Source organism: Apostichopus japonicus, chromosome 12, assembly GCF_037975245.1.
Source record: "Apostichopus japonicus isolate 1M-3 chromosome 12, ASM3797524v1, whole genome shotgun sequence".
In the NCBI taxonomy this organism is placed as follows: Eukaryota; Metazoa; Echinodermata; class Holothuroidea; order Aspidochirotida; family Stichopodidae; genus Apostichopus; species Apostichopus japonicus.
Genome location: NC_092572.1, coordinates 26,958,483 through 26,985,283, shown reverse-complemented (window position 1 = coordinate 26,985,283; position 26,801 = coordinate 26,958,483). Strand labels below are relative to the sequence as shown.

At 35.7% G+C, this 26,801-nt stretch overlaps 1 protein-coding gene across 1 annotated transcript in view; it reads right to left on the bottom strand.

The window, feature by feature from the left end:
* Positions 1-26,801, bottom strand: part of LOC139976804 (uncharacterized) — a 104,446-nt gene that overhangs the window by 59,185 nt on the left and 18,460 nt on the right. Inside the window, exons 6-17 of the mRNA XM_071985596.1 lie at positions 26,522-26,689; positions 24,717-24,875; positions 17,189-17,276; positions 16,358-16,467; positions 14,201-14,347; positions 13,003-13,149; positions 12,009-12,117; positions 11,109-11,393; positions 8,714-8,934; positions 7,797-7,937; positions 5,551-5,700; positions 4,141-4,258 (exon numbers count right to left, since the gene is read on the bottom strand). Coding sequence (XP_071841697.1) covers positions 4,141-4,258; positions 5,551-5,700; positions 7,797-7,937; positions 8,714-8,934; positions 11,109-11,393; positions 12,009-12,117; positions 13,003-13,149; positions 14,201-14,347; positions 16,358-16,467; positions 17,189-17,276; positions 24,717-24,875; positions 26,522-26,689 — 1,843 coding nt within the window. The remainder of the gene's footprint in view (positions 1-4,140; positions 4,259-5,550; positions 5,701-7,796; positions 7,938-8,713; positions 8,935-11,108; positions 11,394-12,008; positions 12,118-13,002; positions 13,150-14,200; positions 14,348-16,357; positions 16,468-17,188; positions 17,277-24,716; positions 24,876-26,521; positions 26,690-26,801) is intronic.

The window sequence follows — 26,801 nt, the reverse complement described above, 5'->3', positions numbered from 1 at the left end:
TGAAGAGGACGTTAGGTCACGATAAGTTACAATAGTTTCCAAACTTACGTCTTTGCGCTACATAGGCCTACACTACACATATACAGACTTAGCCTAGCTATAATATAACATTTTGGTATCAGAGGAGAAGAAAACTTCAGTAGATCAATTGTTGGGCAGTTTTACATCTAGATGTGGAATTTTATCGACAAAGGTAACAGATTGCAAATTTGTAACATATAGCCCTATGTGCAATGGCTTGGATACAGAGGTTTGATAAACAAACTGTAATACACAGCCACGTTCAATAACTAGATCAAGTCTTTTTCATAGAAACTGTACATGTGCTGCTGTCAGTGATACCACTATGACTGCCTCTCAATTTTTAGCCACTCTTTGTGGAGGATCATTGCTCTCTATCACTGCTAAACTGCTGTACTGTACAGAGGTATGATTCCAACAAGACTTGAATCGGATCTAACCACAGCCAGAAATCCCGTTTTGATACTCCCCTTTGCACCTCTGCGCACAGTTTTGCCATAAAAGCAGTGTTATCCCCAGAAAATGTCAAGTTGTTTCTACTGGGTTCTGATCCAGGGAATTATCGAATGCAAATGTGTACAATATAACCAACCTGGTGTTATCGAGTCTTACTTCTGCTTAAGGTTTGTTCCATAATGTCCTTACTCTTCATTGTATAACACATTGTTTATTTCTCTTCACAACCCTAAGTCACGATGGAGGGGCAGATTACAACATGTTGTTTACAGGTATGTTTGGTGATGTTGTAGGACCAGCATGATCCTAGCACGGTCTATTTGCCAGAACTTTGGCAGGCAAAGGTAATCATAGAGGATTTGTCTGCAGATATTGCTTTGAGGGAGATTTTCCTAGTTTTGCACCTAATAAACAGCCTGGACCTGTCCCCCCCCCCTTCCAGGGAGTTTATAATTACATTATTTGGAGGAAACTGACTTGTACCAACATAACTGGGTAATTTGATAGGGTACTGGACCAGGTTTCTCTGCGGAACCTTTAGCGTAATGCTTCTGAACTGACTTGGGGGCGATAAGGGCAGGTGTAAATTTGGATGAGGATTATGTTTCTAGTGGAGGTGTTTATAGGCGTTTGCAAGGAAAGTGATAGTCATACTTTTAACATTATCAGGAGGCATGCTAAGGTACATAGTTTTAGGGATATACTGAAGATTGTCTTAACCAATGCCAGAAGTATTCGTAAACTTTTTGCTGAATTTACTCTTCTTCTTGAGGATCTAAAACCTGATGTGCTTGGTATCACATAATCTTGGTTAAGGGAGGATATTGATAGTGCTGAGGTTTCTCACCCAGGGTATGTTGTGTAACGTCAGAGCAGGAGAGATACTCATAATGGTATTTACGGGGGAGTTTTTCTGTATGTTAGGGATGATATTGCATGTGTTGAGAAATCTCAGTTGCAAGGTTCTTTCGTAAATTCTGTCTGGTGCGAGTTGTCCACAGACATCTCCAAGAGGTCCAGTGATGTTAAAACTATTGGTGTTGTTTACCGGTCTCCTAACAACAGCGAATATACCGATGTCTTGTGTTTGATTCAATTAGAAAGGCTGCTAAAGGAAATGTTGTTATAATAGGCAACTTTAATTTTCCTGACATTAATTGGATAGATGGTTCCAGAAGTAGGAAGGTTAATTACTTCCTAGACGCTGTGAAAGATTGTTTTTTACATCAATATGTTAATTTCCCCATTAGGGAGGATAGCATGCTGTATCTTGTTTTGAGTTCTGATCAAAGTAATGTTGTTGAGTTGACGGGTCTAAGAAAACTGGGAACTAGCGATCATGATATACTAACTTTTGATGTTGTTTGCAAGGTCGTAAATTCTGTTAGCAAGGAAAAGGTCCCTGATTTTTTCGAGATCAGATACAGAGGCGATTGAAACCTTACCAAAGGGTACAGATTGGATTCAATTGATTAGAGATATGAGTGCTTTTCAGTCTTGGATTTGTTTAGCTGATAAGTTAAAGGTCATTATGGAAAATCATGTTCCGTGGAAGAATCGTGGTGTTAAAGTAGTATGGTTTACTGGATGAATAAGAAAGTTTGGTGCGCAATAAGGCAAAAACGTAGAATGTTGATTAGAAAGTTGATTTTAAGACTAATTTTAAATCTCTTTGGCCAAGTTCAAATTTCATCAGCTGAAGGTAGAACGATTAGTCTCTAATAAAAAGTTGAATTTTGAAGAAAAAAAAACATTGCCTTAAATATTAAGGATAACCCAAAGACCTTCTTTTATAATATCAGGTCACAGCAGAAAGTTAAAGATGCAGTTGTTTCTCTTAGGGCACCGCAGGCGGAAAATATAGTTACTGATAGTCAGGATCTTGCAGATCTTTTAAAGAACTATTTCGTGTTGGTGTTAATAATGTAAGATATGAGTAGTATTCCAGATTTGCAGGGGAGAAGTGATGGTCCTAAACTGGATACGTTCTTAATTGTTTATGATGTTGTCTTAAAGGAGCTGCTTTGTCTAAATGTTTCTAAAGCTTCTGGACATGATGCAATCTATCCGTACTTGTAGAATACTTTTGCACACCATTTCTGCGTTCGACTCTCATTGGTTTTTAGTAAATTTATGAATGAAGTTGATGTTCCTAAGGACTAGAGATGTGCTAATATAACCCAAATTTTCAAGAAGGGTGATAAATCTAAGCCATGTAATTATAGGCCCGTTGGCTCATTAGTGTTGTTTGCAAGGTCAAGGAATCTATTGTTAAAAAAGTCTATGGTCAGTCACTTCTTTAGTCAGTCTTTGATCAGAGAGTCTCAACATGGCTTTTGTCAAACAAGGTCTTGTCTCACTAATATTCTTGAGTTTATGGAAGATGTAACAAGCTCACCAAATAGGCAAAAGTCTGTAGATTTTGTGTTCCTGGAATTCCAGAAGGCCTTTGATAAAATTCCACCAGCGTCTTTTACTTATGCTGAAGGGTATGGGTGTCAATAGGAATTTACTGTCTGGGATCGAGAATTGGCTTGGTAATATGAAACAAAGGGTGGCAATTAAAGGCTGTGCTTCTTCTTGGCAGGACGTTACTAGTGGGGTTCCACAAGGGGTCTGTTTTGGTTTCTTGTTGTTTGTTGCCTATGTAAATGACATTGACGGAGATACTGTACAGTGATAGATAGTGTACAGCTAAGAAGTTTGCTGATTAGGCCAAATTGTATTTTGAGGTCTCTTCCAAAAGCCATTCTGAGAAATTTCAAACGGATTTGATTAAGGTTTTCTCCTAGTATCAGGGTTGACAAATGCTTGTTAATATTGATAAATGCAAGGTGATGCATATTGGTAGTTGTAACCAAAAGTGTACATACAAGCTTAATGGTGAGGAGTTACAGGAGGTCGTTGTTGAAAGAGACCTAGGTATCTACCTTGACTCATCTCTGTAACCTTCTAAAGCTGCTACAAGAGGTAATCGGGTTTTAGGTATGATCAAGAGGAACTTCATTTTCCTTAAAGAGGACATAGTTGTTAGGCTTTATAAGCAGTTAATCGGGAACAGGTCTCATCTGGAGTATGTCGTGCAGGTTTGGAACCCATATTTTGCTAAGGATAAGGAAGCCCTCGAAAAGATCCAGAGGAGGGCTACTAGGATGATTAGTTCCTTAAATGGTGTTCTGTATTATAGGCGGTTACAACTGTTAAATCTCACCAAACTGGAGCTTAAGAGGTTACGTGGTGACTTCAATGAGGTTTTCAAGATTGTGTATGGTTCTTACAGTGTGTCCTTCACATATTTGCTGATAGTAGTTGTACCAGAGGATTTTGTCTGAAACTCCAAAAGTCACAATGTAGGATTAATATCCGGCATAACTTGTTTTCTTATAGGGTCGTGAATGACTGGAACGGTTTGCCTGAGAGAGTTGTACTTGTAAGTAGTGTGAATGGCTTGGACTAGTCTATATTCATCAGGGCTTATTCATGCCACAGAGTTAATGCCTCTCCATTTGAACTTCAGTGAAGTGTTAACACTGTATCAACACTGCTTACCAGCTAATTAACTCAGCAGCAAAAGCTTGAAAGGCACAACTTTAACTATATATATAATGATGACAATAAAATTAAGATTTAGCCATACCAGTGCTAACATGCATGAACACTTACCTTTTACTTTCTGAAATTCTGTCACCGCAGTTTTCTCTTCATCATGCCAAGTTCCTTCAGAAACCCTGTCGGTCTTTGCTAAGTGGCTGGGATCTTCAGACCTTGATATGCTTGACATCTAAACGATGAGCCAATAACATTAAATTACACTGAGAAGCAGACTGTAAAATTTCCACCATTAGGTGAAGACTAGCATGGACAATTTAATGTTCTAATTCAACCGTCAGTTCAAAAGATGTCACATATTTGATTGCACAAATATTTATTATTTCACTAATGTTTTAACCATTTTATAGCAAACTCAGTTTAATTTCTCTCAAGTCAATTTTTAAGCTGCAGACTTTTATTTTTCCAATTCAACCTTTTCTTCCCACAGAAATATTATAGCCTTTATTATTAGTCTTTTAAATTGCCATGAAGTTCACTGACATTGGACGGTTTCCTATGATTATTTTAAATACAGTCAGTGACAATAATTGATAGGGTATAAGAATTGAATGATAAGGCACAAGACATCGATAAAACAGGGCAATATTCTAGTTGACTCGATAAGCCATTTGTGCAAGGTAGCTCATGGCAGTGACAAAAATTAGTCAGTACATGCGATGTAACACAAGTTTTTGATGCTTCCTGACTTAATAGAATTCTGGTGTTAGTTTTAATCCTTTCAACACAGAACTCAACACTGTTGAGATATTTCGTTATGGAGAAGCAATAATAAGATCAACTTAACCTATCACAGCTACAAATATGCCTTTTCAGTTTCAGTAACAGGTTTGCTAAGCAAGTTAAGCAGCAATCAGGCCTTCCAAAATTTCACCTAATTAAATGTGGATTATTAAGTTGCTCAATATAGATTTATAGACAAAAATCTTCCAACAATAATAACTTTATATTTACATTTTAGACTGCTGCAGAGCGCATTGAAAGAAGAAGTATTTCAAGCAGGAATCAGAGTATATCTTCAAAATATCATGCTATAGGCCAACTATCTGATGCAAAAAGATGACACTATCAAAAATATATGTATGTAATAATTTGTATCTTATTGGATGAAAGATTTAAACTAGAAAAAGTTCATCTTAGAGAAACTACAATATACTTCTACTTTTCAATTGCCATTCACTAAAATAGACAAACACAAATTTCATTCAAACTTTTGCTAATATAAAAGACATGTGAGGCAGAATGAAAATCATTACCATAGTTGTAATATGTTTGCATTAAACATGAATAAAATGTTGGAAACTAAATATTTGTTGGGTGTTGAAACCTGCATAAGCATTAAATGTTCTCTCATGTCTTTTAGTTAGCAAAAGGAAACTGTTTGGAAATTTGTTTAGCACATATACTATAGTGAATGCTAATATCCAAGCACTCACTAGCAGTATTACTGCAAACATATCAAACCTTCATAGGCACAATGAAATCCACGAGTTGTTGGTCTTGCCCAACTTTGAAGAAAGACGTGATATCTCCTGTCACATTGGAGTCTTTTCTCTCAAGTTCAAAAGAGCAGAAACCCCACTGATTTGTAGCAACATGCTCAAACGGTATCTCCTAGGAATAAAACAAAACTGGACAGTTGTTATACCCATCTGTTAACAGCTCTGTATAGTCCTATGCATTAAATATAAGGACAGTATGAAAATAATTAATCTCTGAAGAAAACATTACATGTGTCCACCCTCAGTTATGTAAAGAGATAGCTCAGGATACAACACCATTGACTCTCTTTGTTCTTTGATGCATGACCTCCTATGATATGTGACCTCAACCAACTTCGATACGGATCTTGTATTGATAAAAGTGATAAAGAAGTATGAACTTCAAACAATATGTACAGTACCTTTGAGTTATCATGTTCATGAGGCCTTTAACCTTTGACCTCCACATATTGCAATATGATCTAACTTCAACCAACATGTACCTTTGGAGTTAGAAGTGTGGGCATCACATACATATATATTTTCCTAGAACATACATTTAAAATCTGGATCCTAATGAGAAAAAAAGTTGTATACAGCCGCTCCATATAAAGGCATCTGTATGTTCAAAGAAAATAATAGTATCAGGACAGCAAAATCAGTAATAATCCAGTTGCATACCAAATTCCCTACAGAGTTAAACATTTTACATCTATGCTAACATCATAATGCCGTCACAGAAATGTTGATGACGCACAACCTCATTGGTAAGGTTAAAAGACAAAAATGTGATGGATTGATCTGGTTTGCAGCATTTAACTCATTCCAATTAACAATCGGAGTGAATGCTAAAATTAGGATCAAAGCTGGTTTCTTGCACAAAAGCTTTTTAACTTGGGAACAGTTTAACACTATGTTAAAGACAAAAGATGCGACCATAACCCTGCAAACATACAGACACAGTTTAATTCACGGTGCTTAACGTTCCTGTTCTTAATATTCCCATTTCCTACTATCACCGCAAAATTTTTCAAGACCATAAACTTCCAAATTTTATTTAGTTTGAGGAACAATTACAACTTGGGATGGTCTGATTAGATCTCACTCTGTTTCTTATTAGACAACACTGTTAATTAACACATCGCACTAAGCTTTCCAAATATACTTCAATACTAGAATGGTTGTAAACATTAAAAGAATTGTCCAAATTTGTTTTATACTAATGATTGATAAAAACACCAAACAACACACCACGAAAGCATCGACAAGTAAAGCCTGATTTTGACGTAGGGAGATAATAACATTTGAAGCTTACCACAAGCGCCCACAATTTTTAGCAGCACAGAAACGGTTGTTAATTCACAGATTCACATTGTCCAGAAAGCCCAAATGTTATCTAGTGCATCAATCACTGGCTCAAGCTTCCTAAAATTCTATAGCAATTATATGTATAAAAACATTTCAGAACATTTACCCACAAATGTAAATTTGTTGTGTTGTGACTGACAATGTAGTGTAAGAGAAATCGAGCTAAGTAAAAATTAACTGAATGAAGATAACTATCTGTACCACAAGCCAAACAAAAATCAATAGCATTGAGAGGCTCACTCACCTTTACTTTAATTTATTTACTGCTAGCCTGTGAATAAGTCAATTCTTGGCATAAAGAGTACTTTTTTTGCAAAAAAACGGTTTAATCAGCATAAGAAAATTGGAAAGGCAACATTTTTTTTGTGTGGTTTGCTTTCACCTATATGTTTGACAAACAGGCATTTGCTAAAGTGTCTCTATAAAGTACATGGTCGACAAAGGTTGGATATATATATATGTGCAAAGTAAATCTGTGACGTCTCAATCGTGTTCATACTGGTAACATTTTCCGGGGCAACATGCTTTAGACTGACAGTCTATTGAGAAATATTTGAACATTTTGTGGGTGCTTCCTCTTTTGTAATTGAAATATGCAGCTTTGCTAAACTGTTGGCAATGGTAGTTAATACCTCACAAAGTACATCACTTTCTCTCACACAAATTGCAAGATTTGATCACGAAAAGTATTTTGAAAGTTCAGAAGTAGTTATTCTTACCCAATAACAATTCAAAAGTAATTCACACCCAATTTTATGTAAACAAACAACTACTTACTCCCATATGCTAATAGTTCCCTTAATTTTGGTCACTCAAATGGAGTAGCAATATCACTCTTTTATCTGCATGTTGCCAACATACCTTACGGTTTTGACCATGATAAATCCAACTTGTTGATTTGTCTTTGTTTATCTCAGCAACCAAAGGATGTCTTCCTTCTTTATAAAATACTGCAGGCATTCGATGCAACAAAACTGCATGGTTTCTTTCTGACATGAGATCCTTTCATGCACAAACAGACAAAGCAACAAAATAGAGGTCAGAAAAGCAACTGATGTAAATAAAAAATATGCTTTCATTAAATGACACTATATTTCACAATTAATATTTACAAACAATGTATTGCATGACCGGATAGTTTGCTGCAGATTTTAAGGTGAAGAAACCATTTTAATCTACATTAAGCACCTGTTGAATTAGCAAGAGATCAATATACAGTCATGGGATCAGTTGCCAGTGAAGCAATTAATGACATAGATGTAAGTCTCGTATGTGTTTGTATATTTTCTTGTACGGGGCAATTAGTGATTTATGGTGTCATTTGATTAATTATTAACGATTATCACATTAATTTGAGAGGCTTACTTGGCTGCTGCCAAAGCATTATTTGAAAGAGATCAAAAGATGTTGGAAATTCATCTGCAATACATATTACATATATGCAGTGAAAGCCACTATAGTAGCTGATTGAAATGTTATACTCAACATATGGCTAATATACAGCTTTGAAACAGACAGGTTGGGAAATTCGCTTGAACATGAATTTCACTGGTGATTTTGAAATAACCTTTTTCTTAAGAGAGGCATGATATGATCTTCAAGTTCTGTTAAGCTATTATATGGATTTTTGTTCTCTAAATGTGTAAGGGGTCAAACTGTGGGGTAACAGTACCACATTATGGTTGTATGCTGGTTGTTTCAAACATATTAGAGCCAAAAAAGGATTTATATTGGCCAATACAGCTTTACCTACAGTACACAACTTTTGTATAACTCACCTCCTCCAAACCTGGTAAATCCCAAAAATACCCAATTTCAAGATGTGTGTTGGTGTCTGTAAAAGACAGCTTTTTAGCTGCAAACCACTGGATATTCTTTCCAACAACTATTTCATCACCAACAATAAATCTCTTCCAGCTGAAACTTGTAAGCATTATTGTGATTTTATTTTCTATGACTTGATATTGAGCATCAATATCCATCCAGACTTGTTGACAACCTACCAAACAAAACAAAATTTAATAAGGACAAACCAGAAAGAATCAAGAAAAGTAATAAGAACTGGCATTGTCTATGTGTATTTAAGCAAATAGCTGGTAGTAAAATGTACGAATATTTCTTGTAATTTAACTTTGATTCACAAAGCTCTACAATGTGAACTTTATCACACCAAAACTCCTCCAAAATCATAGAATATTTAGTATATATATGGTAATGACTTTGCATACAAAACAAGCCTAAGCATGTGCGATCACTCCATCACCTTCTGAGCTTTAATTGTTGCTCTCTGTTCTGATTTGTAGTCAACAAAATGAACGGTAGGAGAAATCATAAACAGAGTGATCATAGCATTCACTATGTACAGTCCAAATATTACACAGGTGAAACATGTAGAGGCATCAGTACACTGAACAAAACCCATTTTGGGGTAGTACATATTAGTTAAGTTGAAAGGTTGAAGCATAACAAACTAAGGGACCACATGTATCCATGTGTGAATTTCCAGAAGGTTTTGAGATCTACATTGGTGGGCAGGGTTCTCTGAGGGACCCTCAACTTTAAAATGATTTACATTTAATAATTGCACCAAGCACTTTCCTATTCTACCAAACCTTATTCCTATGTAGCTACTGGAGGATAACGAGCAACAAGTATCATGTCACTTGCCTTGGAAGAACCGTTGTGACGGTCACAGGTCACTAGTTTACAGATGTTTCCTGCTAACCATACAAAATGATAGACTGTAAATGGTCTACAATTGAAAAGTGACATATGCAATGCACTCATCTAGTTATCTAAGAAGTATTAAATGGTAATATGTATAAGTATGATACACAAACCATTATCAGAAGCCTTCATTAACCATTGCATAGTTTTGGCAATTAATTAAAACAACTCTGAAAGGTTTGTGAATTTATAACGCAAAGTACCTAAGAGTGTACTAATTTTCATCATATAAATGTTAAGTCTAATCATAGAATGGTAAGTTGATTTAGGAATGAACGGTTAATGGCCACCGCCATACTGTATATACTACTTCAATACAAAAACAAAATGATTTATCATTTGCTGCCAATCAGGGGTGGACGATTTCGAGTCAATATTAATAGCAGAGAGAACAAAAACTTTAACGACTAATTAAATTAATTATTTCAGCTTTTCAATGCAATTTCATGATATATGACCCATGAGACTTAAAATAAACTTAGTCATGTTGCTATAATTAATACTGTATTTTCAAAAACTCTGCAATCCAGTGTAACATTAATCAAAAATGGAGCAGTTAAGTGTTAAAGGCATAATTCTAGTTTAATCACTTAGAAATCTGATATTTGAAGATTTAGACATAGTCTACACTGTTTGGTCTCTGTTGAGATGAACTGACCTTTGATCTCTATAAAAAACTACAAAATGTTTATTTAAACTCAGCATGAGAAATAACTCATAGTGTAATATTCATGCAGGTATCACTTGTCATGTTTACATGGTTTTCAGGCTTTTACCAGTCTCTGCTGAACTACACCTACAGTAAATGACAACAAAGTGAAGTGTTCATCTTACCAATATTTTTGTGATTATTCTATTAATATATAGCTTTGACCCATTGACTAAATCTACTTTTAAAAGGGTATTAAGGCGGCACACAATATATAATTTACATTGAAGAGGAAAATATTCATACAGAAAGTGTTGCTGCCAGATTACAAAATATTACGAACTTGCAATGGGTTATTTTACAATATAAAGAACGATGAATGAGGTTTTCACATAAAGGTGCATAACGTTTTGGAATCTGGATAAGCATCATTGACTATTTTTAAAACTCTCTTGTTCCTAACCTATACAGCTTGCCGTTGATATTTATGATTTGATTAATTTTCAAACAATCATCGGTAGGATTGGAAATTTTAGTTCATTTGTGGAGAAGTTGTAGCTCCTTTAAAAGAACGAAAAAATGTTTATTTGAAAAGTGTTTTGCTATGCTTTGCCAAGCTACGAAGTTGCATACTTGCACATTTGAGGTATCATATTCACAAGCCATTAGCCTTATCATCTTATCTCACATAATTTTTTGAACAACTGATTAAGTGTTAGAACGATTGTGTTTGCTTTAACAGGGAATTAAGAACAGAATAAGACAATTTGATTTGTAGGCTGCTTGATCAACATTACCTGCTGCGTGATCACTGCTCTGTATCGTTGCTTTCCTTTCAGATCCTTTCTTGAGAACCAAACAATGAGGATATGTCAAAGCTGCTGGCTTCAGTAATTGTAGATTACTAGGTAGAAGTTCAATTACCATTGACGAGTTGCTATCCAATGAGTGATCCATTTGAATTTCACTGGGTAGAATAACTGTCATCTGAATTTTGCACTTCTTTCTTAGAGCACCACAGGGTACTTCCAAACGGACACCATGTTTTTTCAACTCTAGGACTCCTCCTTCCTCGTTCAGTTCTGTGCATATTATGTGAATGATAATGATATATATTTAATGGCAGGAAATACAAAAATACGCACGATATCAAGCGAACAGACAGCATTTAGAAATTTCCAATTAAATATTATATGAAAATTACATGTCAAACACTAGGCTACTAATATTAGTTTCACAGTCTGCTGCATAATCATTCATTGGAGATGTTAGCATTGATGAAGCTTATCCATAAAAAGTATTGATATTCTACTTTCAAGTTAAGTTTGCCTGCACCCTCTGTTAGCTACCTAAGATTATCGAAGACATGTATTTACTATGATCTACGAAATATACTCAAATCAATGTTCATACCATTTGAGTTAATTATTGAAAAACTTTGTTATGTGATGTTAACATAGAGCATTTAAAGTTATTTTTCTCCATGTGGATGCATTCTCTTCTGCATTTTTCTTGTTTGTTTGCTGAAATATTGCATCTTGTTGTTCTCTTCTCATTAGTGACATGAATTCTGCTTTCTAAGATTCTCCAGAGTCTGCATTTCTATCCAACTCCTTTGAAATCCATCAAATGTCTTCCCTTGCATGATAAATGGAATTTAAAAAAGCCAACGAAATATAATACCAGAGATGTTTTACCTTTTTCAACTCTTGGCTGGGAACATTGTGGGCTATCACGACGAAGCGTTGCCGGGTCTTGTATCTCACCAGAATGCTGTTGGTTATCCACTACTTGAAGCTTGTCCACCTACATTTTAAATTGACCATTATAGGTTAACAATAGGAATTCACAGGAAACATAAGTCAGCTCATTTTCTTTAATTCATTTGAAGAAAAACAACATATGTTAAAGAATAATCTGCGATGTCACAAAACGAAAAAAAACCAAGCTTTTTTTCTGAATTTTCATCAAAAATTAGAAACACACAAATGAATTACATACACAAATATAGAAAATAAAGATAGCCATTTTAGTTTAACTTGTCACTTTATTACCAATTGTGATACTTAGCCATTGTTAACAAGTCTCAAATTCATGACAACGACAAGGTAATTAATTAAACCAACTGTGCGAAACACAAACTATTGTACCGAATCTTCTCTTCCTGGTTGAATTGGCCATTGGTAATATTATATATCAGGAATAAGATAAATAAGTATATGTCAAGATTGTATAACATGCAGTGCTTTGCTCTAGTACTTGCTCAAGGATCAGTAACACTATCAGTGAGAATGCTGTGTAGTTTGAGCAGATTGGAGATGATGATGTAACTATTGGTACGTTAAGATATTTCCTACGAGAATAAGAGCTATATAAGTCAAGTCTTCAAAAGAGTGGCTAGAGAGAGCTTCTTTGTAATCCAATCCAACTTCATTTTGAGATAAACGTTAAACGTTTTGTGAGGCTTTTTTTCTTAAAACAGAGATGTGCTATCTTAAAGGATTTCTCATCGGTTAAATGCTACAACTTGCTCCAAGACTCTAAACAGCTTAATTATGCCATCAAATATATTTAGAGAAAATTTGTGTTTTTGTCATCACATATTCATTTACCTTGCTTCAGATCATGTAGCTTTTCGAGATACATGTTAGTTCAGAAAATTTATAATAGTCCTGAAAATACAAACTCTACCTCGATTTCTTCTGGGAACTCAATTTTATTAGTTTCCTCTGCTTGCCATAGAGATATCTTGACTCCTATGTTTAGGGTATGATCAATTTTATTCAATGCAAACTGACATTTGGTCTGTCCACGCTTCAACTTCAAGGTTTCCAGTTCCTGTCAAAGAAAACACAACATGAGCTTGACATAAAGCATGTAAATAATTAAAAGTGACTATGTAATACATACACCATCTTATAGCAGTCATTGAATTCCTATGCATTTTCACTTTACATCCCCTTTTTCACTATTTCTCAATATCCACTATTATTAAAAAGTTGTTCCCACCAAAACGTACTTCATTGTATCCTTTCAGAAAAATAAAGTATTTATACAAGTGAACTAGAAAGTAAGAACACGTACTCTTTGGTTCAGATTACAGCAAACTATTACAAATCCTTCCTTTGGGTGACGATAGAAATTTTAATGAAACCAGTTGCATATGGAAAAGTTCTCTTTTCATTACTAGTAATTGTAAGAATCAGCTAATCTTTTACCATTTCTTGTGAGGAAAAAATCTTAACTGCTTTAATGAGGCAAAGTGAAATGCTATGTGAGTTAATCAGGTTAACCTTGAATACAATTACATAATTAAAATTACATAAAATATAAGCATCTACTTACATAAAGGATAATATAATGTAAAGTCTAGTGTTAAATAGGTAAATCCATATAGAGGACTATGAACTGTGGTGTTAGATAAAATAAGGCCTAGTTACTCAAGTTTTAACCATGATATCAAATCACTCTGTCAAGAACAGTTTCTAAGCATGCTTTAATGAAAGAGGCATCCAGCAATGATATATAATATGACAGTGAAGCTTGGTATATTTTGTAAAAGATATAATAAATCTAAATATGTCAATTGTACTAGAAGAATATATATGCTGCAAACGTATGTTAGGTGTAAAGGTTGCTCTGAAAATTCCCAATACTTTAAAACAAGTTATAATTGTGACATTAAAGCAACATTTTAAGCAATATGCATCAAATGCAAACATGATTTATAAGAAAATAGAATGTCATTTGAATTTTATGATGACTTGTCAATTAAAGACAAGTGAAGTTTTATTTCAATATGCAACTTGCACCCATGCATGTGTTTACTATTAAAAATCTTTTGACCCTTAATTTTAACTACCATTCTTAAGTTACAATATACACATACTTTTTTGCTCTCAAGATTACGAATCTTCCAGTTGTTATCGCACAGTTCAATATTTGCCATCACTGGCTGTTCCCAGTTGCAAATAATGAATGAATTTTCTGTATCCAGTTTTTTCTTAGAATGAATGTTCTGCTCCTCCTTCAAAGCCTGTAAAAAGCAAAGAAATAACAAACATCAATGGATATCAACAAAAAACATTCACATTTAGTAAATATGCATAAAAAAATTATGGAGAATCACGTTCCAAATGGTTTAACAACTGCAAGATTAATTCACATGAAATTCAAAACAATCTTTGAAATGTTTTCTTTAGAGCATGAAATGAAACTTCATTAACATTCACACTCACCAAGCTGTAGAATGCAAACAATACAAAATAAAAACCTAACATACACTTCAATATAATAAACAATAAAAGCAAGAACATTGCTTGTCTGCATTATAAATTAAATTTACCGTTGGACTTCCAAGACTTAGTTATATATATATATATTTTTAGCCATCATTTATTGTCAAATCTTTTGCCATAATAACAAACTTATAAAAAAAACATATATATGACACTAATTAACTGTTTGATTACAAATATTCAATATTCAAAGAGCATAGCACAATTACTAAAAGTGTATCTTAGGAGATTATATGATAGAGGTCCTCGATGTTTACCGTGATCTAAATTTTTGTTAACTTGTAACAGAAATTTTAATTTATACAAAAATTCTTTAACGTTGTGAATGCTCAAATTTACTTTCTTCTGGAATTTAAAGTATTTTATATAATAATTTCAACGGATGCTTCAACAATAGTTGATAGCCAAAAAATATCTGACTTGGAAAAAATAAATTGTCTATAAAAAATATGTTGCTCAACATCTAAAACAAAATCAGAAATAATTTTACACTCCCAAAACAAATGTCCAATAGTCTCCTCCTTGAGGCCACAGAAAGTACACCGTGAATTGTCAATTAAACCCATCAAACTCTGAAGATGGTTTGTCCCAAGTATATGATGAAGAAAAAAAAATTGAAAGTATTGTAATTTTGTCTCCCTTAACGACTTGAGACGAATTTGAAAGATAACACGCCAGTGTAGATAGCTATAATCAAAATTTACATTCCACTCAACAATACACTTAGGAATAATTACGGGTCCCTGAATTAGCTGCTTATAAATGCAACGAGATAGTGATGCTTTGTTATGAATTATCTTCAAAGGAATTTCCTCGATACCATTGCAGGCATCTAATGACCTTCTCCAATGACCTGGGATAGCATTTATAATGCCACGGTAAAATGTGAAAGGGCAATTTATATCGGATTTCTGATTAAAATCAAGAAAACTTAAGAACCGGTTATCTGCATCTAAAAGATTATGAATAAGAATCAGATTTTTCTCGTACCAATTTTTGTAAAAAATAATATCATTGTTTACTTTAATTTTGTGGTTATTCCAGATAATTTGATGGATGAAATTGCCAGTAGGATTCTTATAAGCAAGTGGAGACCAAGCATATATACGTCATTTATGAAATGATTTTCCGTTTTAACGTCGCCTGGCATAAAATTACATTCAAATAGAAATTGTTTACCAAACTTCTTAACTCAGTAATAACAACTGAGTGTATATCATGGTGGAGTATAAAGTGTCCCTAGAAAAAGTGCAAATTTTCCTTTAGTCAAGTGACCTTTGTTTAGTACTGTTTAGAGAAGAACTAAAAGTATTACCTTAATTATTTTTCATATTCTATTTTCAATAAACACTTTCAAATCAATTAAGCTTGATTTTCTATAGCACTGACGTGAAAATTGTTTCTCACGAGGTAAAATCCTGTTCAAGAGAGTTGAAGTAAAAATACTGGTAAATAATATTCACAGAAATAACCTTTATTTTAGAACACCCTTGAAATTATCAAAATAGTTGTCAACTTTACACTGCAAATGACAACCCCTACATTATTGGTTAAACCTACATTTTCACTCCATCTAAAGTGTTCATTCAAATAATGAGTGTTCAAATGAACCATGGATTTTAGCAAGTGTTGGAAGCAAAAAAGGCTGCTTCAGGACACTTTTAAAGCTGTCATCTACACTTCCCATGTTACCTTTTTACTTTCAAATTGAATTACAAATTAAGTGCCAGTTGTGAGAACCTAATTACCTTGAGGATCAAGTTGTTATCATCCATAGGACACATCCATACAGTTAATATGAGATCTTCATCTACATGAAAGACCTTGTTAACAAAAGGAACCACTGACACAGTACGATCTGATGGTAAAGACAAAGTATGCTGCATTTCAGAGTTTGAACTACAACCAGATATTAAGATGCATAAACAATGATGACAACAAAACACATATTTTACTCCATATTACGATGCCATACAATTTGTAAATTATGTTAGGGAGGTTCAATCGAAACATCTGCCAAATCATTGGAATTTGTTTGATTACCTAAAACCATCTTGCAGATTTGATAGGTTTTTAGTGATTTTCAAATATACAATATCATAGCAATGTAAGTCATTATAATCATTGTGAATCATTAATATTATAAACATGAATATCAAAGTATCGATATTTCTAAAATACTGGTACTGATATGAAAATTTCCTTGCAGAAGTATGCTAAGAATCAATCAATCAAATTCATACATTACTACTTCATGGAAGTTGCTAATAAAGCATTAGTTTACTCTATTGCAATTATATTTTATTATTATTTAGGTTCGGTAATTAACTTTGGATTCAATCACAACAATTAAACTGCCTTAATTTACTGACGTATATTTCTCCTCTCAATGTGATGCAAAACATTTACAAAGTGCAGGATATGTTATCAAGTATAGCTACACATAACTGAAGCTACTGGAAACTGTTCTCTAGTGTCATTTGACTTACCAAAATACAAGTTAGGTATTGCTTCTTTGCAGATTGATTGTGCAAACACACTGACATTATACTAGGCTCACCAGAGCAGCCTCTACTTACAATAATTGGTATGGTTTGCTGGTAGAGCTAGTTCAGCCTGTTCAACCAAGGTATCTTTTTGCAATCTCGTCATGTGCATGTCGCATGTCTGTTGAATGAATCACAAGACTATATCATGTATATATGAAATGTTTTTCCATGTCACATAGGCAGAGCAACAAATAGGGGGAGCAGTGGCGGAGCTAGGGGTATTGGTCAGGAAGGGCGAGAATGGTCTGTAGGGGCGCTTTCGACACTATCTAAGCGGAGCGCCACCGCAGGTTGGCGCGTAGCGGACAGAAATTTTTTGAGTAAAGATACTCCCTAGATCGCCGGAAATGACCCTTTCCGGGCCTGGCTAATTAGCAGATAAACGAAGAATAATAAGGTGTCATCGCAAAATTACACCGACGAATGTGACAAATGTCAATGTTGATGAGAGCTCAATAAAAAAGTCAATAATCGCGAATAAGTAAAAGTGGTAAAGAGCTGAAAAGGGCGTCAGCAGTCTATTTGAGTCCGTCAGGGGGGGCATTCGCCCCCCCCCCCGACTGTATGGACGCTCCGCCACTGAGGGGAAGTCCAATTCAATGGCTCAGTTCTCATTTCAAACGAAAGTATAATGAGTAACCTGCAATAAGTATAAGTAATTCTCCGGCACCAAATTTTACTCAACCAACTTGAGCCGCATCAATACAAATCCATGATAGTTTATCTTTTCATCCCAAACCACAGCCAGCTCAAGACAACCTCTACAATTGATTAAAACGACAAATCTAGCCATAAATTCGCACATATGCAGAGCATAGTGTAAGCTATAGCTACATGCATCTGCTACATTAACGAGTGTTAGGTCTAGGCTAACTTTTGCATATTTAATTGTCATAAGTTTCAACATACTTTCTGCGAATGTTATGCATATTTAATAAAATTTAAGCAACTAGTTGATCAAACAATACTGTAAAGAGTTTAGTATTAAAAATCGTCTACGTGTACCAATAATATGCTAATTTCATATTGGTTATTATTAAATTCTGGAAGTGTTGGTGTAGGTATTTGTCATACACAAGCTTTTATTGTTCACTTCTTTCAGACAATGCATGTATCGATCACCGTTATTTAATATCATAGTAACAGGCTTACAAATAATAACTTAAATTAATCAATCAAATAGTAAATTAATGTAATAAGTAGATGATTTTCTTCAAATTTCTCTGTTTCTTGTTTTCTGTTTAGGGTAAAAGAGTGTTGCATTGTGAAAACTAACACATGGCTTTAAACAGGATAGTAGACGCTTGTCCAACCAGATAGCCAACAGGGTTAGTGATTCTTTGCCAAATTTGGTATGTGGAAATTCAACAGTAACTCTGTAAACAATATTTTTGAGTGTTTACCTACTGGATCTACTTCCAAATTATGAAGTTTATTCAAGCTTCACTTCTGGACTTATTGTGTTTACAATGCGGTCAGTCTTTAACCTTTGTGAACCACACCTGAACTTGACATTTCACAGAAAGGGTAAAAAAAAATTATAATCAAAATGTTGATACACATATAATATGTAGTGTATCCAACATTCCTTGTCCTTGGCTGCTACCCTGTCGCGATGGATAAGCTTGTGTGGTTTATGCAATTAACCTTGTAGTCGTTTTAAGACCCTGGTATGTACAGCACCTTTCTTTTTCACAAAGAGGCTATTTTGCCGTATCTATTTGATGAACTGCCCAGGGAGCAACCGCGGCAACGCGATAGTTTGATACCTTGGCCTTGCACATTTCTCCCAAGCTATCTTATGTTTTCTTTTGTCCAAGACGTTTGTATCAGATAGATCTCTGAGTATGTAAAATACAGTGGTCAAGCACATTTGTGGTATGTAGAAACGGACTCTGAGGCATGAACAGTTTGTACGCGAGAACAAGAGTATTACAACAACTTGGAAAATACTATGAACATGGGAGCTACGCCGACAGGGAGTAAATGACTGGCAGGTCAAACGTTGCTGGAGTGGTCACATGGGAGAAGCCTGACTACATACAGCCCCTGGTTCTCCAGGTTGGGGTTGGGCGTGGGGTTAAAAACCCCACCCCGTATAAAGATTGTCGTTACAGAAACCATTTACACTGAAACCGGAGAAACTGCCGTGGATCATTGTATGACGCTGTTGGGTGAAAGCCTACGAGAAGCTCAGAGGCCCATGGGATCAATAGTGGCCCCAACCACAAAGCAGTATAGGATGCTGGAATGTGGGGACAATGGCTAAGAAAACGAAAGCCGCATATGTAGCAAAGAAGATGAGAGAGTACATAATCGAGATGCTAGGAATTAGTGAGAGATGATGAAGGTAGTGGGATCAGAAAAGCTACAAAGTTGTGAGACGTAGCAGATGTCGAGGTACATCAAGTAGGAGTAGCCATAATGATGAGAGCAAGATCAAAGAGAGCACTGATACAAGGGCGCCATCACTAAAATAATTGAATTGGCGCGATTCCCCTTTAAACATAAAAAGCCAATGGTGATAGGATGCGATTAATGATGACAAATATGATTTTTACAATCAACTACAGGATATGATAGCCAGCTTTAACAAGCTGGATATGATTGTAGTAAAGAGTGGCACGAATGCCAAAGTAGGTAGTGATAATACAAACAGAGATGAAGTAATTGGGAGACATGGTATTGGAGTCATGAACGACAATGGCCCAAAATTATGTTACATCAGCAGTGGAAATGGATTAGTCATTACTTTTTTATATATATTTTCACAGAAGGACATACACAATGCTACCTGGAGATCTGCAGATGGGGGAACGTTAATTCAACATAACCACATCATGGTGAATTATAGGATGCGAACATCAATAGTGAACACTATAGTCATGAGGGGAGCAGATGTGTCGGGAGACTATCTTGTAAGAACCAGCATAACGCGAAGCCTGACAAAGATAGTGACAAAGAAGAAGAATGGAAGTGAGGGGCTCTATGTGCAAAAACTGCAAAGTGAAGACACCAGGAAGAGGTAAAACATAGAGTGAAGAACATATTCCAGGCATTAGAAGACTTTAGCATCCAGAGGAAGGGAATGACAAGACTTTAGAGGTGTACACACAAGCGGCCATGAAAATCATCGGTGTAACAAAGAAACAGAGCAAACATGCATGGATAGAAGATGAAACATGGAGGAAGTTGAGGAAAGACAAGAGTCAAACAGAAATTGTAAGTACAAGATCCGAAGGATTAAGAAGAGACAGAGGGAAGAATACAAACAGAAATACAAGGAGGTCCAGATGAGTGCAAGGGAGGACAAGAGAAAGAATAGATAAGAAAGCAGTAGCAGCGAAGAAAGCAGCCGAAAACCGAAAGAGCAAAGAAGTATACAGCATAGCAAAGATTACTAGTGGCAAAAGAAGGAGGCGAAGGAACAAACAAGGAGTCATAAAGAATAAAATGCACTGGAGGACCTTGTTTTTTGCGGATGACATTGTACTAGTGTTATCCAAGTTAAGTGACCTGTGTGATAAAACAGAGAGGTTAAGAGAGTCAGCAGCAGAGTGGGAATAAATGTGGGAAAGTGCACAATATTAAGACTCCACATGCTAGAAGCAGTGACAGAATTGCGGTGAGTAGCAAGAAAGTGGATGAAGTGAAGGAGTTTTATACCTCGGGGCTAAGGTAGAGGAGAATGTAGAAATATTGACAACAAGCTACAGTAGGCAAAATGTGAGGTCCAAGGGATATGGAAGGTGTGGAAGACGAAAGGAATAGGACGGATAACAAAGATAAATCTGTTCAAGACATTAGTTCAGCCAGCCCTATTATATGGCTGTGAAATCTGGAAGATAAATATGGCAGATGAATTCTTTCAAAAACCAGTGTTTGAGACAAATAATGAGGATAAGATGGCAGCAAAGGAACACAAAAAAGAGAGAAGAAGAAATTGCAGGATTCAGAGGCATTGATACTGAGATAACAAGATGATGGAATTGGGTTGGACACATACTCAGAAGGGAAGGTGAGAACGGTTGTGTGACAGCATTAGGGTGGACATCAAAGGGACAAAGGGTGAGAGATAGAAAAGAACGACATGGAGAAGGACGGTAGAGAAGGAAAAGCAGGGCTGGATGGAGGAGCTGGGAGGTAACCAATGCAGCAGCACAGAACAGGGCGGATTTGGTAGTCAGCATTATGGCCATATGCAGCGATTGGACCTCCTCCAATTATGATGAGATGCTTTTACTTGCAAAGGTGTATGTTTCATAAACTCCTATGAATATTTACTTTCAAATGAATCATGCTTACAGGGTTTTCAGACTTTGACCACTGTTGACCTCAAATGACCTTTTACCTCCACCAACTTCATCATGGTACTCACCAAGAGAAATCAGCATAACATAAATAAACTTCATCAATGCATGACCTTCTTTGTTTAAAAGGTTTTCATACGTTTACCTCTGTTGTTCTCAAAGGCACTGTAACCTTCCTAGAAAAGTATATTGTAATTGTACTCTATAAGGTGTATCCACGTACTAAGTTTGAAGTTAATCCACTTCCTACTTTTTGCGTTAGTGTTTACAAGCAGAGGCGTCAAACTCACAGACGCACACACACGGAACCACCTACACATATATTCCGTTTGCCTTCTGCTTAACCTACAGGGATACTACTCCTGTATCCGAAGTGTTCATTGGTCAAATAACTTACACCTAAGTAACATGCCTGCAATGTCATCTAGGCGTGAACAAGTGCCATCTAGAAGTAGACACCTGCATCTCATTGCTCTAGAAGGAAAAATGTATGTGTGTGTACGTAACTACGTCCGTCTGTACGCTCAAACCTCCATCAGATGTTGTAATATATTCAGTATAAGCACAACAGTGAAAACCGAAGCCAGTTTTTCAATAATCTGATCACAGCTAGTTTTTGCACCAACCATTGTAGGAGTGAAAACGTTTTACTACGAAGTAGTGTATGTAGTGTATACACATTACGGGAATATATGTAGGCCTACATACAGAGATAATACGGATCGGCAAACTAAATTCCTTTTTAGACTGTCCCTTCCAAACAGTGTGCCCCTTTACATGCCTAACACCTGCTCCCTTTCTAGTCAAGCATCAATTGCACGTTCAGGCGTAAAATGACCAAAATCAGGACCATTGCTTTAACTTTCGTACATTAAACAATTTCTGCTTTTGTTTTTGCTGGTCATGCAGGAGAATCGTCTTTCGCAGTGGGCCGTGTTGGTTGGAAAACATATGTCCAGAATCCATTTACAAACATCATTGTCTCCTGATGCCATCTCCAAAAAGTGTGAATATCCTTCTGATGGTGATAATGATGGCATATTCTTCATTCTTACTTTAAGTTTCTCTCAGGTAGGTGTAGTTACCTTTGTATATACACACACAAAAATAGTAAGATTCTCAATGTCCTTGGTACTAACCTTTGCCAGCATAAATTGTCCATTAGGCCAATGTCAATAGTCAAAAATGCGGAATAGACACAATGGTAAAATATTTTACAAATCTACTTTCAAGGTATGAAACCTGGTATCAACAATTGGCTTTCTGTGCTGCTTCAGTGACGCCATCCAACTGAAATGACCCATTCCCTTCTTTCAAATCTTTACAAAATAGCTGGGTGTAATTGCCATCAAATTTGACGCATGCTGCTTCCACATCTAACTTCACATATGTAATGAAGGAATTATCTGAAACTTGCATGACAGAGTAGTCATTTGTTCTGAAATGTCTAACATGGAGTTAAGATGTTTCAAGTATGTATAGCTCTTTAACTTCTTGAGAAGCCCATGGCAACTGCTTTTGCCTTATCATTAGCCTCAACACCTGGTACTTTGATGACCTGCTTAAGATGAGTAACTGTTGCCTTGAAATTGTTGAAGAGGTGCGCATTGCTCTGTCACGGCTTGCATGTCAGCGAACATTATTCAGGCTTCCGAAACGAAGCAATACCTTGTTGAGCACTTCACCTAGGGCATTCAATTCTCGTGACCGTGTAGGTGATGTGTAACAAAACTAACCTATTGATCGCACAATCTCCTAAGAGCCAGTTGAGTATCCTGCAGTTTAGTTGCGGCCCTAAACAGAGGTGTCTTCGTGGTGTTTTCGCGGGTTCATGTTTAGCTTTATCAGTTGCAACAATGCAAAAACGTTTTGCAGAACAATCATGGTAACAAATTGGTTCAATACGAAAGTTACATGTTCTTTTGAAAAAAATTGGCTGCTTATAATACTGGCATAATTTGATATACATTTCCCCTTTCTTCGCATCCCTCCAATGAGCTTGATAACGTCTTTCGCGCTTACTTTCATCCAAAGCTTTTTCCGTCTTTGTAGTAGTTAAGATACTGGGCTCGGTGGGCTGGCTGGCTCGATTTTCAGCACTTGACCTAGTAGTACCTTCAGTATTGTTATGTTCTTATGTTTAGATTTATTCACGACATAATAATTGAACAAACTCAACTTGCTTATTATATTCTTCCTTACAAAATCAAAATTAAAGCCCCAAACTAAGTAATTAACTCTTTACACTGCTGCTGCACGCTTTACCTTTATTAAGCAAGTGTTTGAGGCAATAATGTAGGGTGCACGGTGGCTGTCCGGCGACAATATTTACACATGATCTGACTGCTTGCCAGCGCTGAGACCTCGAATGAACTTTTAACCTGGACTGCGCACTATCCAGCGAAGCTTCCGTTGCCATAGCAATTAGGACTTTCATTAACAATCATACAATACATGCCTTACCTTACCGTATTCGATTCACAACAAAACAGCCAAAGCTAATTCGGACATTATCAAGAACAAAGCATGACTGTTGCCGACAAGCAATGCAATGTTTGTCTTGCTACATTGTAAGCACCATTATAAGAAATGAGCGTAAGCGGGCTTACGTATTTGTAAAGCCCTGCTTTGTACAATGTTCAGACTGACAAAGACAGGTCGACTCTCTCGGAGTCTCCTGATCCATAAAGACAATCTCACACTTTCCATATCTTTTCTTCTAATAATTGTGTTCTGCAGCACCTAGTTTACATGATGATTACCATTACATAGTCTTTCCTATGGCAGAGATGACATGGTAAATTCATCGCTCTCATTGTTTGAGTTTGATTGTTGGCCAATTGTCCGTAATTATTCCTAAACCTCAACATTTCGAGGACAGAAATGTCTCTATCCTCCTATTTTGATGAAATGGTATACTATGGCGTTATGCAAACGAAACGAGGTAGGAATCTACGACATCGCACATTGAGTGTGAAGTTCACAAAATTGTGTTTGCGGGCGCACATGGTCAAATGAAACCAAGTAACGCGTTTTACCACAGCTACTGTGGTTATTCCACTTCTTTCCGCACAACTTGCACAAGATTTTCTACAAATTCTTGAAGCGTCAACAATTGTATCTGATTTTATTCCTTGCCATACAACAATATACCATCCTGTATGATTTTAAACCAGTTTATACCATTTTATACGAGTACAGAATTTCTACAATCCTAATATTGTAACTAGTTTGAAAGCATATCTTACCCTCTTTTGAAGTATGAACTCTGTTTTCTTCCTTTCCCCATTTACTTCCTGATGGATAGTCAATGTGATGTACAATTGGTTCCTTCCAGCAGTTGATTTTTTCTTAAGCCTGAAAGAGCACTTAGTTTTAACCTGCCAAATTTGACTTGCAGAAAGTTTCTATAAAGAAACACAAACATAATACATGTTAACAGATGGGACATTGGTGCATCAACTGTACAATCAAGATATAAACAAAACAATCTATAAACAAATAATTCCTAGCAGTTTTTACATGCCATATTTGATAACAAATTCAAATAACTCTTGCGATAGTATCAAGAATTCTGCAGCTAGCTATTAAAATATCGTTTTTAATTAAAGTCATCAGAGAATAATTAGCAAATCCTTTTATCCAGCAACACCTGCCGTGAGTTGAGAGATACGACGTCAAAGATCATCAACACTCAATATCATGAACTCAAGTGATAGACGTGTAAGATTAAAGTTGGCAAATTTGATCACAACATCCAGCAAATGTGAGTGTTGTAGTCAAGACCTATCGGTCCGAGACTATGACCCAAGACATAACAATGGGCAACCTGGTCCTGGTGCAGCAGTAGAAATGGGCCTAACAGGAGGGTCCAACTCATGTTTGGCTTGAGTGATATTTCGTTGTTATATTTGGCACCCCTAAATGTCCATGCACCATCAAGCTTTCTATGTTAAGAGAAGGGTTTGGAGCTCTCAAGTTGATGGGTATGAGAAGAAAACTATTAAACTGAACATTATTGAAGACAAAAGAAAAGAATAAAACTGTCTGATTTAAAAAAAAATCTTGAGCAGGATTGATGGTCATATTTTAATGTCATTGATATAAATTCACACAAGAGTTTGCAATGGCAACAATAGACTATTTACACCACTGCTGAGACATGGAGGTTTAAAACCTCGAAGGTTCGAGACCTCTAGACTGCCATAAAATAATTAAATAATAAAAACTATGACTCTACTGTAAAAACGGTTATCTGTATATGACAACTGATCAAGTTTAAGCCAGTTTTGTTAAGTCTGGTTGAGTTTATTCTTCCAAATTGCGATCGGACTAGTCGGAGATGGAAACACTCAATGAGCTGAACATTCAGAGGGAAATTTTTATTTTTGTAATGAGGTGCCCTAGTGTCACCAGTATATCAGCTTTAGACTCTATTCCTATATTGTTCATATATTCAAAGATAAATCAAACGTACACTACAAATTGACTGTTGTACATTAAAATAAGTAAATAATTTTAAGAACAGAAATGAATTCATTTATTACTGGCCATCTGTTCGGGATGTAGACAACCTCTCCCCTATCCAGCCGTATAGCCATATGATCTATATCACAGCAGTAGTTGCAAATGTATTTTGGTGCTCAAAGGTATGGAAATCATAACATTACAGAGAACGCTGAGCAGGAATTGATTTGAAGTAAGTCCAACTACAAAGGTCCAGTAATATTTAGTTTACCAGACTAAACATCATGATTTTAAAGTATTATGATAGGACAGGGGACACCAAACTGATTTTGATATGTGGGAAATGACTGTCTAGATATGTTTCTAAATTAGATCGCAATATATGTTGATATATTGAATCGTTTTGTGCGATGTTCATGCATGTACTAATGGATACATTAAGTGTACATACTGCGCTGGGAAACTTGAGGGTGCTATGCTTATTTCAGCTTTACAATTTTATTGAATGTTAATACAGCACTGGTCTTTTAAAACATACCATGTGAGTATAAAGTGCCCTTTTATACTTGAAGGTAACTATAAATACCTGCTCATCTTTATCGGGTATCCACGCGTTAGAGTTGTTAGTCGTCACGGTAACAGTGACTACATGATGCTTTTGTATCCCTTTTCCTGGAGAATGTTCTTCAAGTCTCAATGTATCATGACTGTCCAATGTTATATTTTCATTCTCATGTTCATCTTCGAGAACATCCTGTTATCAAACACATTTAAACAAAGCATTTTAAAAACTAAAACAAATGTATAGAAGATACAAGTATAACATACTGGGCTAATATATATTATTATAATTCTGCAGTTTTGGT